At 35.1% G+C, this 12,554-nt stretch overlaps 1 protein-coding gene across 4 annotated transcripts in view; it reads right to left on the bottom strand.

Moving 5' to 3' along the window:
• The window catches only part of ERCC6L2 (ERCC excision repair 6 like 2), a 139,020-nt gene that overhangs the window by 54,125 nt on the left and 72,341 nt on the right, over positions 1-12,554 (bottom strand). For all 4 annotated transcript variants that reach the window (XM_024753828.1, XM_024753829.1, XM_024753831.1 and 1 more), the window contains one exon: positions 7,311-7,406. In XM_024753828.1, coding sequence (XP_024609596.1) covers positions 7,311-7,406 — 96 coding nt within the window. The remainder of the gene's footprint in view (positions 1-7,310; positions 7,407-12,554) is intronic.

Here is a 12,554-nt window from a genome sequence, read left to right as displayed (position 1 = left end):
ATAACTTTCAATGGAGTATAATCTGTAAAAATACTGAATTGTTATGCTGTACACCCAAAACTAATATATTACTGTAAATCAACTATACTTCACTTAAAAAATACTATAATAAGTCAGTTATATCTCAATAATTAAAAATGCAGAAATACAACTTTAAAAGTACACTAGAAGGAATTAACAGTTGATCATATGATACAGAGCAATGGATCAGTGAGCTGGTAGACACAGCAGTGGAAATCACTGAAGGAATAGATAAAAGAAAAACGAATAAAAAGAAAGGAGGACAGTTTGAGACTTCTGGGACTACATCAAGCATATTAGCATTCACATTATAGGGGTCCCAGAAGAAGAGTGAGAAATGGGCAGAGACCATATTTGAAGACATAATAGCTGAAAACTTCCCTAACCTGGAAAAGGAAAGACGTCCAGGTCCAGGAAGCACAAAACAGAATCAACCTAAACAGGAGCACACCAAGAAACATCACAATTAAAACTGCAAAAATTAAAGATAAAGAGAGAATATTAAAAAGCAGCAAAAGGAAAAGCAACAAGTTACATACAAAGGCACTTCCATAATGCTATCAGCTGACTTTTCAGGAGAAACTCTGCAGGGCCAGAAGTGAGTGGCATGATATACTTAAAGTGATGAAAGGGAAAAACCTACAACCAAGAATACTCTATTTGGCAAGGCTTTCATATAGATTTGATGGAGAGATCAAAAGTTTTACAGACAAGCAAAAGCTAAGAGTTCTGCACCACCAAACGAGCTTCCAAGAAATGTTACAGGGACTTTTCTATGTGAAAAAGAAAAGGCTACATCTAGATATATGAAAATTACGAAAGGAAAAATATCTCATTGGTAAAGGCAAATATACAGTAACTGTAGTAAATCAACCATGTATAAAGCTAGTAGGAAGGTTTAAAGACAAAAGTAGTAAAATTGTGTATGTATATCCATTATAAGTAGTTGAGGGCTACATAAATCAAAAAGATGTAAAATATGATGTCAAAAACAGCAAACATGGCGGGGGAGGAGAGTAAACATGTAGGGTTCTTAAGTGTATGTGAACTTGAAAGATCAGCAATTTATGTTATCCTTTTGAGGAACTTTTGGTAGCCACAAACCAAAAATCTAAACACATATGAAAAAGAGAAAGGAATGCCAACATAGCACTAAAGATAGCCATCAAATCACAAGGAAGAGAAGAAAGACACAAAAATAATTACAAAAACAACCACCAAACAATTAACAAAATGGAAAGGAGAACATAGCTATCACTAATTACTTTAAAAATATACTACTAGATGCTACAATCAAAAGACACAGAGTGGCTGATTGGATACAAAAACAAGACCCATCTATATGCTGCCTGCAAGAGACTAACTCTTGAGCTAAAGATACACAGACTGAAAGTGAGGCAATGGGAAAAGGTAGTCCTTGAAAATGGAAAGGAAAAGAAAACTGGCGTGGCAATACTTATATCAGAAAAAATAGACTGTAAAACAAAGACTATAATAAGAGACAAAGAAAGACATTACATAATGATCAAGGGATCAATTCAAGAAGAAGGTATAACACTTGTAAATGGATGTGCACCCAGCATGGGAGGACCTAAATACATAAAGCAAATTATTAACAGACATAAAGGGATAGAGTGACAGTAATACAATAATAGTAGGGAACTTTAACACCCAACTGACATTACTGGACAGATCATCCAGACAGAAAATCAATCAGGAAACACTGGCCTTAAACAACATATTTTATCAGATGGACTTAACAGATAAATATAGAATATTCCATCCAAAAGCAGAAGAATGCACATTTTTTTCAAGTTCACATGGAACACTGTCCAGGATAGACAATATGCTATGCAACAAACAAGTCTTAGTAAATTTAAGATTGGAATCATATCAATCATCTTTTCTGATACAACAATATGAGACTAAAAGTCAACGATTAAAAAAAAAAACCTTCAAAAACACAAACACATGAGTTTAAACAATATGCTACTAAACAACCAATGGATCACTGAAGAAATCAGAGAAGAAATAAAAATATACCTGGAGACAAATGAAAATGGAAACACAATGATCCAAAATCTGTGGGACTGAGCAAGAGCAGTTTCAAGGCTTATAGCATTACAAGCCTACCTCAGGAAACAAGAAAAAACCCAAATCAACATCTTAAACTTACACCTAAAGGAACTAGAAAAAGAACAAACAAAACTGAAAGATATGAAGGAAAGAAATAAAGATCAGAACAGAAATAAATGAGAGACTTAAAAAAAAAAGAAAAGGGCTTCCCTGGTGGCACAGTGGTTGAGAGTCTGCCTGCCGATGCAGGGGACACAGGTTCGTGCCCTGGTCCGGGAAGATCCCACATGCTGCGGAGCGGCTGGGCGCGTGAGCCATGGCCGCTGAGCCTGCGCGTCCGGAGCCTGTGCTCCGCAATGGGAGAGGCCACAACAGTGAGAGGTCCGCGTGCCACAAAAAAAAAAAAAAGAAAAAAAAAAAGGTCAATGAAACTAAGAGCTGGTTCTTCAAAACGATAACAAAGGTTGATAAACCTTTAGCCAGATTCTTCAAGAAAAGAGAGAAGACTTAAATCAATCAAATCCGAAATGAAAAAGTTACAACTGATACCACAGAAATACAAAGGATCATAAAAGATTACTACAATTTTATGCCAATAAAGTGAACAACTTAGAAGAAATGAACAAATTCCTAGAAATGAATAATCTCCCAAGACTGAACCAGGAACAAACAGAAATTTTAAACAGACTAATTACCAATAATAAAATTGGATCAGTAATCACAAAACTACCAACAAAAAAGTGTAGGACCAGACAGCTTCACAGTTGAATTCAACAAACATTTAGAGAAGAATTAACAATATCCTTCTCAAACTATTCCAAAAAAATTGCTAAAGCACACTTTCAAGTTCATTCTATGAGGCCAGCATTGCCCTGATACCAAAACCATACAAAGATATCATAAAAAAATAAAGTTACAGGCTAATATCACCGATGAACTTAGATGCAAAAATCCTCAACAAAATGTAGCAAACTGAATTCAACAGTACATTAAAAGGATCATAAACACCAATCATAAGCAATGAAATTGAAACTGTGATAAAAAATATTCCAACAAAAAAAGGCCTAGGAACAGAGAGCTTCACAGGCGAATTCTATCAAATATTTCGAGAAGAGCTAACACCTATCCTTCCCAAACTCTTCCAAAATATAGCAGAGGGAGGAACACTCCCAAACTCATTCTACAAGGCCACCATCACCCTGATACCAAAACCAGACAGATGTCACAAGGAAGGAAAACTACAGGCCAATATCAATGATGAACACAGATGCAAAAATCCTCAACAAAATACTAGCAAACAGAATCCAGCAGCACATTAAAAGGATCATACACCATGATCAAGTGGGGTTTATCCCAGGAATGCAAGGATTGATCAATATATAAAAATCAATCAATGTGATACAACATATTAACAAACAGAAGGATAAAGACCATATGATCATCCCAATAGATGCAGAAAAAGCTTTTGACAAAATTCAACATCGATTTATGATAAAAACTCTCCAGAAAGTAGGCATAGAGGGAACTTACCTCAACATAATAAAGACCATATATGACAAACCCACAGCCAACATCATTCTCAATGGTGAAAAACCGAAACCATTTCCACCAAGATCAGGAACAAGACAAGGTTGCCCACTCTCACCGCTATTAGTCAACATAGTTTTAGAAGTTTTAGCCACAGCAATCAGAGAAGAAAAAGAAATAAAAGGAATACAAATCGGAAAAGAAGGAGTAAAGCTGTCACTGTTTGCAGATGACATGATACTATACATAGAGAATCCTAAAGATGCTACCAGAAAACTACTAGAGCTAATCAATGAATCTGGTAAAGTATCAGGATACAAAATTAATGCACAGACATCTCTTGTATTCCTATACACTATTGACAAAAAATCTGAAAGAGAAATTAAGGAAACACTCCCATTTACCATTGCAACAAAAAGAATAAAATATCTAGGAATTAACCTACCTAAGGAGACAAAAGACCTGTACAGAAAACTATAAGACACTGATGAAAGAAATTAAAGATGATATAAACAGATGGAGAGATATACCATGTTTTTGGATTGGAAGAATCAACATTGTGAAAATAACTATACTCCCCAAAGCAATCTACAGATTCAATGCAATCCACCAATGGCATTTTTCACAGAACTAGAACAAAAATTTTCACAATTTGTATGGAAACACAAAAGACCCCAAATAGACAAAGCAATCTTGAGAAAGAAAAACGGAGCTGAAGGAAACAGGCTCCCTGACTTCAGACTATACTACAAAGCTAAAGTAATCAAGAAAGTATGATACTGGCACAAAAACAGAAATATAGATCAATGAAACAGGAGAGAAAGCCCAGAGACAAACCCATGCACATATGGTAACCTTATCTTTGATAAAGGAGGCAAGAATATACAATGGAGAAAAGGCAGCCTCTTCAGTAAGTGGTGCTGGGAAAACTGGACAGCTACATGTAAAAGAATGAAATTACAACACTCTGTAACACCATACAGAAAAGTAAACTCAAAATGGATTAAAGACCTAAATGTAAGGCCAGACACTATAAACCTCTTAGAGGAAAACATAGGCAGAACACTCTATGACATAAATCACAACAACATTCTTTTTACCCACCTCCTAGAGAAGTGGAAATAAAAACAAATGTAAACAAATGGGACCTAATGAAACTCAAAAGCTTTTGCACAGCAAAAGAAACCATAAACAAGACGAAAAGACAACCCTCAGAATGGGAGAAAACATTTGCAAATGAAGCAGCTGACAAAGGATTAATCTCCAGCTCACGCAGCTCCAATATCAAAAAACAACAAGAACCCAATCCAAAAATGGGCAGAAGACCCAAATAGACATTTCTTCAAAGACATACAGATTGCCAACAAACACATGAAAGGATGCTCAACATCACTAATCATTAGAGAAATGCAAATCAAAACTACAATGAGGTATCACCTCACACCGGTCAGAATGGCCAACATGAAAAAATCTACAACAATAAATGCTGGAGAGTGTGTGGAGAAAAAGGAACCCTCTTGCACTATTGGTGGGAATGTAAACTGATACAGCCACTGTGGAGAACAGTATGGAAGTTCCTTAAGAAACTAAAAGTAGAACTACCATACGACCCAGCAATCCCACTACTGGGCATATACCCTGAGAAAACAATAATTCAAAAAACACATGTACCCCAATGTTCATTGCAGCACTATTTACAATTGCCAGGACATGGAAGCAACCTAAGTGTCCACTGACAGATGAATGGATAAAGAAGATGTGGCCCATATATACAATGGAATATTACTCAGCCATAAAACGAAACAAAAATGAGTTATTTGTAGTGAGGTGGATGGACCTAGAGTCTGTCATACAGAGTGAAGTAAGTCAGAAAGAGAAAAACAAATAGTGTATGCCAACACATATATACATGGAATCTAAAAAACAAAAAAATGATTCTGAAGAACCTAGGGGCAAACATGAAAAAAGACACAGACGTAGAGAATGGAATTGTGAACACGGGGAGGGGGAAGGGTAAGCTCGGAAGAAGTGAAAGAGTGGCACTGACATATATACACTACCAAATGTAAAACACAGCTAGTGGGAAGCAGCTGCATAGCACAGGGAGATCAGCTCGGTGCTTTGTGACCACCTAGAGGGTTAGGATAAGGAGGGTGGGAGGGAGATGCAACAAGGAGGGGATATGGGGATATATGTATATGTATAGCTGATTCATTTTGTTATAGAGCAGAAAGTAACACAACCTTGTAAAGCAATTATACTCCAATAAAGATTAGAAGAAAAAAAGGGAAATGGAGAAAAAAACAGTAAAAAAAAAAAAAAAAAAGGATCATACACCATGATCAAGTGAGATTTATCCCAGGGACACAAGTATGGTTCAATCTCTGCAATCAATCAATGTGATATACCATGTTAACACATTAAAGAATAAAAATCATATTATCATCTCAATAGATGTGGAAAAAGCTTTTGAAAAAATTCAACATCAATTTATGATAAAAACTCTCAATAAAGTGAGTACAGAGGGAACATACCTCAACATAATAAAGGCTATATATGATAAGTCCAGAGCTAACAACATACTGAATGGTGAAATATTGAGAGCATTTCTCTAAGATCAGGAACAAGAGAAGAATGCCCACTCTGGACACTTTTATTCAACATAGTATTAGAAGTCTTTGCCACAGCAATTAGGCAAGAAAAAGAAATAAAAGTATCCAAATTAGAGAGGAAGAAGTAAAACTGTCAGTGTTTACAGGTGACATGACACTATACATAGAAAATTCTAATGATGCCAGCAAAAAACTACTAGAGCTCATCAATGAATTTGGTAAGGCTGCAGGATACAAAATTAATAAATAGAAATCTGCTGCATTTCTATATGCTAACAATAAACTATTAGAAAGAGAAATTAAGAACATAATTCCATTCACAATCACATCAAAAAGAATAAAATATCCAGAAATAAATTTAACTAAGGAGGTAAAAGAACTTTACTCAGAAAACTATAAGACACTGATGAAATGGACTGTATAAGAAAGCTGGGTTTCAATGCTTTATGATCTGGTCCAAACATCCACTGCAAGAACCTTTTGTCAGCCTCATTCCCCACTTACTTATAAAATATATGAAATGATTCTTTCAGTTTTGATCAAGGAGCACATGTTATAGGTTAATCCCTCTTTATGTACAAGATGTGGAAGAGGAATTTGTTTTAGAGTCAGCACATTAATTAATTTCCCATAAGGATGTACTTTAGTCTACTCCCATATCCTGAAGTTGCTGAACCCATGCTTGAATTTCTCTGTGCTCGCCTGTTGACTTGGGATTATTGCTTTTCTCTGCTGGTTCCTTCATCATAAAAATTCTCCCACGAGTTTCTCAAAACTTCTGATCTACTAGTAGTGACCTTTCTATTTTCCTGCAGTACTGGGGATTTATTCTTTCTTCTAAATTAATCTTGTCACAATAATGGGATTTTGAGATGAATGGAAAATTAATGGCTATTATCAGCCTGCCATTTGGATTCAGAAGTTCAGGGTTATCTTAAATAAATGCTTAAAATTTTTTTACAAGGTCTTCCCTATCTTCTAATGACAGTCATATTGTAAGCAACCTAAAAAATTCAGGAGCATTTTTAGATTAAAAGTATTTGCAGGTCACTTTAAATTCTGTCACCATTGTACCTGTCAATTGCTTGAAGATCATTGGCTGGATTCCATGTAGGATCAAATAATATCACCACATTGGCACCAACAAAATTGAGGCCTAGTCCACCAGCCCTGGAGTAAACAGAAAAGAGCACACTAAAACAGCAAAAATAAATTTGGCTTTCTAACTCAATTATGCCAGGTTTCTATAACCAAATCAATACAATATTACATTAACATTATAAAAGTAAGGTGATTAAAACACAATATGCCACAAGTAAAACAGCTATGGAACAATTTTTTTTTGTACCACTCTAGAATATCCCTAAGAAATTTGAGCATTAGAGACCATGTAAGTAGGTTGTGCTGGTTTTTACATTTTTTTGGATACTCAAATACTATTCTCGAAGATTTTCCTAACATAAGTTTTAAAAACTGCTAGTATACTCCAGCTAAATAAATATACACACTTTAAAAAAATGTGCTTCTCCTTATTCCTCCCATTAAGTACAGCTAAAAACCCTGGGCATTACATATAAAATAAAACACAAGATTATGAAAGGTAGAGAGAACACAGATTGGCTAGAGACCACAAAAACCTAAGGAATGACATGGCAGTGAGTTCCCTGGCTTTATTTTTGCCTAATATATCCCAGATTGGGTTCTGGAGAAGCCAGTGAACTGGAAATGCCAGCAGCCAACAGTCATAGACCAAAAAAGCCCCAAGAAAAGCCTTCTTCCTTTAGCCAAAGAACCAGGAAAGATACAGAGTTTTAAGACAGAAAAATGTTAGATAATGAACAGCCTATTCTTTCTTGCAAACACCACAGAAAAAAAATCTGTGGCTCCAACCCTAACCTGGTCAGCAAAGGCTAAGTGAGGAGACTAAATTCCACCTTTGACAGTAATGAGGTACCTCTCATTCTCACTCGGGTGGTGTCAGAGAAGATTGATTGAGGAGCCGGAACTTTTCATTTCTGCCCAGCTATAACCAGGCCCCTCTGTAGTGTGGGTGGAAGCCATGGAGAAATAGCAATGAAGTGCCTCAAACTCAGGGTGTCAACAGAGGCCAAGCAAGAGATACGGATTTCCAGCCCATGTGGCTGGCATGGTGTCTGGGTAAAACAGAAGTTTTAAATAAGATACAGCGTTTCATAACATAATACTCAAAATGTCCAGCATACAATAAAAAATTACTAGTCTTACCAAGGTCTAGGAAAATCTCCATTTCTATAAGAAAAGACAATTAACATACGACAACACTGCAAAGAAGCAGATGTAGGAATTATCTGACAAGGATTTTAATGCAGCCACAATAAAAATGCTTCAAAAAATAATTACAAATATGCTTGAAACAATTAAAAATAGAAAGTCTCAGCAAAGAAAGGATACCAAATGAAAATTTTAGAATTGAAAAATTACTGAATTACAAAACTTGCTGGATGGACTTGATAGTACAGTGGAGATGACAGATGATAGAATCAATAAACATAAGAGCAGTTCAATATTATTGATATTTACCCAATCTGAACAACAGAAAGAAAATATACTGAAAAAAAAAAAACCCACATTCTTAGAGGCCTGAGGGACAGTAACAGAAGAGCTAACACTTCTATCATTGTAGTCCTGGGAGAAAAGAGAGAGTGAGACTGAAAAAATATTGAAAGAAATATAACTGAAAACTTCCCAAATTTGGGAAAAGAGATAAACTTACAGAATGCAGAAAGTTGCATGAACTCCCAGAATGATAAACCCAAAGAAACCTATGCTAAAATACAGCATAATTAAACTTCTGCAAACAAAAGACAAAGAAAAACTCTTGAAAGCAGTCAGAGAGAAATGATACACAACTTTTAAGGTAACATCAAATGACAGTGGATTTCTCATTAGAAACCAAGGTGGCCAGGAGGAAGCAGTACATTTTCAAGTGCTCAAAGAACTATCAACCCAGAATTCTATATCCAGCAAGAATATCCTTCAGGAATGAAAGGGGAATCATGACATTCTCAGATTAAGGAAAACTAAGAGAATTTGTCACCAACAGACTTAGAGGAAAGATAAAATAAAACAACTAAAAAGTCAACCAATATCTAGTCCTGTCAAATTTACCTCAAAAATGTTTTTTTCACGAGTCCTGTCTCCATTCCTATTTTCACTTGCCCTAGGTCAAGCTTTTATGTCACACCTGTATGTATTACTTCAGTGGCTTCCTGTCTTCCCTTACCTCAGACCTTAAATCCATTCCCACATTACATAAAATAATTCTAAGCACAGAATATAGAAAACTAAGTATGCCATTCCTGTTTAAAACCCCTCAATTCTTTGGAAAGCCAAAGCTTTATCTTCATTTAATTGACCTGTGGTTAAAAGATATAATGAAAAGAAACCACGAAAGATATATGTATATTTTGACAGTTTTTAAAATATGATATTGCTTAATGGATTTGATAGATTCATTTTTCTATCAGTCAAAACATGTCAGAATACAAATAATTCATTTTGGAATGAAGTTTATTTCTAAAGATATCTTTTCTAAATGTATCTTTTAGCAAAACTGAATACATAAAATGCTTGTCTACTGAGTTAAAGATTTCAGCTGCCTGCATAGCATATTAGATTTTACCTAAAAATAACTGTTATCTTCTCATGTTTTGAATTTTCTGGGTCTAAACACCGTACACTTAATAATTATTTTTTTATATAATAATGATAAAATTTTGTATTTTTTAAAGGGAAGGTAAAATTAAAATCCAATAATAAAATCATTTTCTTCGTTTTTCTAATCTCAATCTTCAAAGCCTTCACTGAGGCTTTCTCTTGCTGATTTTCCCTTTTCAGATGCTTAGACCATCATGTAACTCACACTTAGATAATGCTTTACACTAGATACTAACCATCCAGGGAGGGAAAATGTTAATAATCTTCTCTTATACAGTTTCTATCAAAATAGAAAAAAAATTAACATTTATTGAGCATCTACTATATACCAGGAATGGTGCAAGATATTTTCATATATTCTATTCTTTCATCCTCAACACAGCTCTATGAGCTAACTATTATTCTCATTTCACAGATGAGAAAATTAAGAATCTGAAATACCGATTAACTTGCTCAAGGTCTCTGAGGTGGCCAGTGTCTGGATTCAAACCCAAGTATCGTGACTTGTTCAATATTCAATAGAAATTGAATTTTCTCCTTTGGAAAATTATTTATTAGAGGCAACAGCATAAAGATGTCACAGAGACTTAAACTCAAAGAAAGAAGTTAGGTGGGATAAAGAGGAAGTTTGGGAAAGGATTAAAAAAATGGGTAAATTACGGGAGTGGGTGGGATTTAGATACCCAACAAGTAGAAGAGAAGTTAGAAGTTTATCTGCCTACTATGGTGATGGGGAAAATTCTGAAGAAACAAGGTTCATAAGATTATATAATTAGACTAGTTATGTGAAAAATCAACCAGTTATAATCAAAATAAAATTGGAAATCAAGAAGTATTTTCTAACACTTAACACCAAAAGTAAGTCTAGTCAACTGTTCAGTTAGCTTCTTGTCAGTAAGATATGCATGAATTTATTTCAGATGCCCTAAATGAGTCACAGGAAGGTCACCACTTGAGGTAACAATCTTCAAAGATTTTCTGAAGTTACAACTTAAGACTGTCCGAGTTAAAGCAGAGGCAATGTTTCCTTTAAAGAAAAAAATAATCTCTAAACTCTATCTCTAGAGATCAGATGAGTCTCTATTTGACGATAATACAACTCAGAATCATAAACTTTCAAACATATCACTCCTCTCATATGGATAACAGCAAAGGCTTACTCCTTAAGCAATAAAATATTTAGACTATAGCCCTGTTCAAGCTGAAGAATGGTATTAAGATAGATTGCTAATAAACATGCAGGCTATTCATTCCTTAAGTCTTCCACATTCTATTTTGTGTCAATAAATATGTAAAAATATATATTTTAACCATATCTTAATATTCCACAAAAAAATTCTGTCAATGAATTAAATATTACTGTTATGTATTAACTAGTATAAAAGGTCGAATGAAATAGTCACTTGAACAAATACTTCTGAGAAACCTAAATATAAGAGATACCATGTTCGTAGATAGGAAGGTTCGATAGCATTAAAATGTCACTTTTCTCCAAAGTCATTTATAAATTCAGTGATTACAATAAAAATCCCAACCCAAGGAAAAATGCCAGATAACACTTCCTTAATTAATTGAATGAGATGATTATGGAAAGCAAAGCTTTAAGGTGTTGACATTTCAGAATAAAGATAATTCAGAGAACAAGGGCTTAAAAAAAAAAGGACAAAATCAGTTATTTAAAATAAAATAATAACATCAGAAAATGACATTTTTCAGAATATAGAGCAAAAAAGATAAAAATATGAAGTAAGAGTCCAAGTTCAGAGGTTTAATGAATCATTGTAGGGGAATTCCCTGGCTGTTCAGTGGTAAGGACTCCGAGCTTTCACAGCGAAGGGCCTGGGTTCAATCCCTGGTCGGGGAACTAGATCCCATGAGCTGCATAGTGCGGCCAGAAAAAAAAAAAAGAATCATTGTAGGAGCCCTAAAATCAGATAACCTAGTGTCTGAGAGAAATACCAAAGGAAATGGAAGAGAAGCCATCGTCAAAGAAATAATCAAAGAGAATTTTCCAGAGTTGAAAAATACAAGCCCTCAGATTATGCCCAGCAAAATAAATGAACTAAAACCCCAGACCAAGACTCAAATATCACTGTGAAATTTCAGAATACAACAGATGAAGAGAAACTCTTGTGAGTTCACAAAGAGGAAGGAGAATCAGATTGGCAATAGACAAAAATTCAGCAACACTAAATACCAGAAAACAATGTTGTAATACCACAAAGATCTGAGAGGAAATTATTTTCAATCTAGAATTCTACAGTTGGCCAAAGTAGCAAGTGACAGAGCACATAAAAGACATTTGCTGATATTCAAAGATAACATAAAATTTACTTTCTATATATTCTGGCATACAAAGTTATTTGTTAAAATAGCTGACAGACGAGGGCTTCCCTGGTGGCGCAGTGGTTGAGAGTCCGCCTGCTGATGCAGGGGACACGGGTTCATGCCCCGGTCCGGGAAGATCCCACATGCCGCAGAGTGGCTGGGCCCGTGAGCCATGGCCACTGAGCCTGCGCGTCCGGAGCCTGTGCTCCGCAAATGGAGAGGCCACAACAGTGAAAGGCCTGCGTACCGCAAAAAAAAAAAAAAAAAAAAAAAAAGTGAAAAATTATTTGTACA

The sequence above is a fragment of the Neophocaena asiaeorientalis genome, unplaced genomic scaffold, assembly GCF_003031525.2.
Source record: "Neophocaena asiaeorientalis asiaeorientalis breed wild unplaced genomic scaffold, Neophocaena_asiaeorientalis_V1.1 scaffold220, whole genome shotgun sequence".
NCBI classification, from domain to species: Eukaryota; Metazoa; Chordata; class Mammalia; order Artiodactyla; family Phocoenidae; genus Neophocaena; species Neophocaena asiaeorientalis.
The sequence above is the reverse complement of the archived record's forward strand: the minus strand, read 5'-3'. Positions and strand labels throughout refer to the sequence as shown.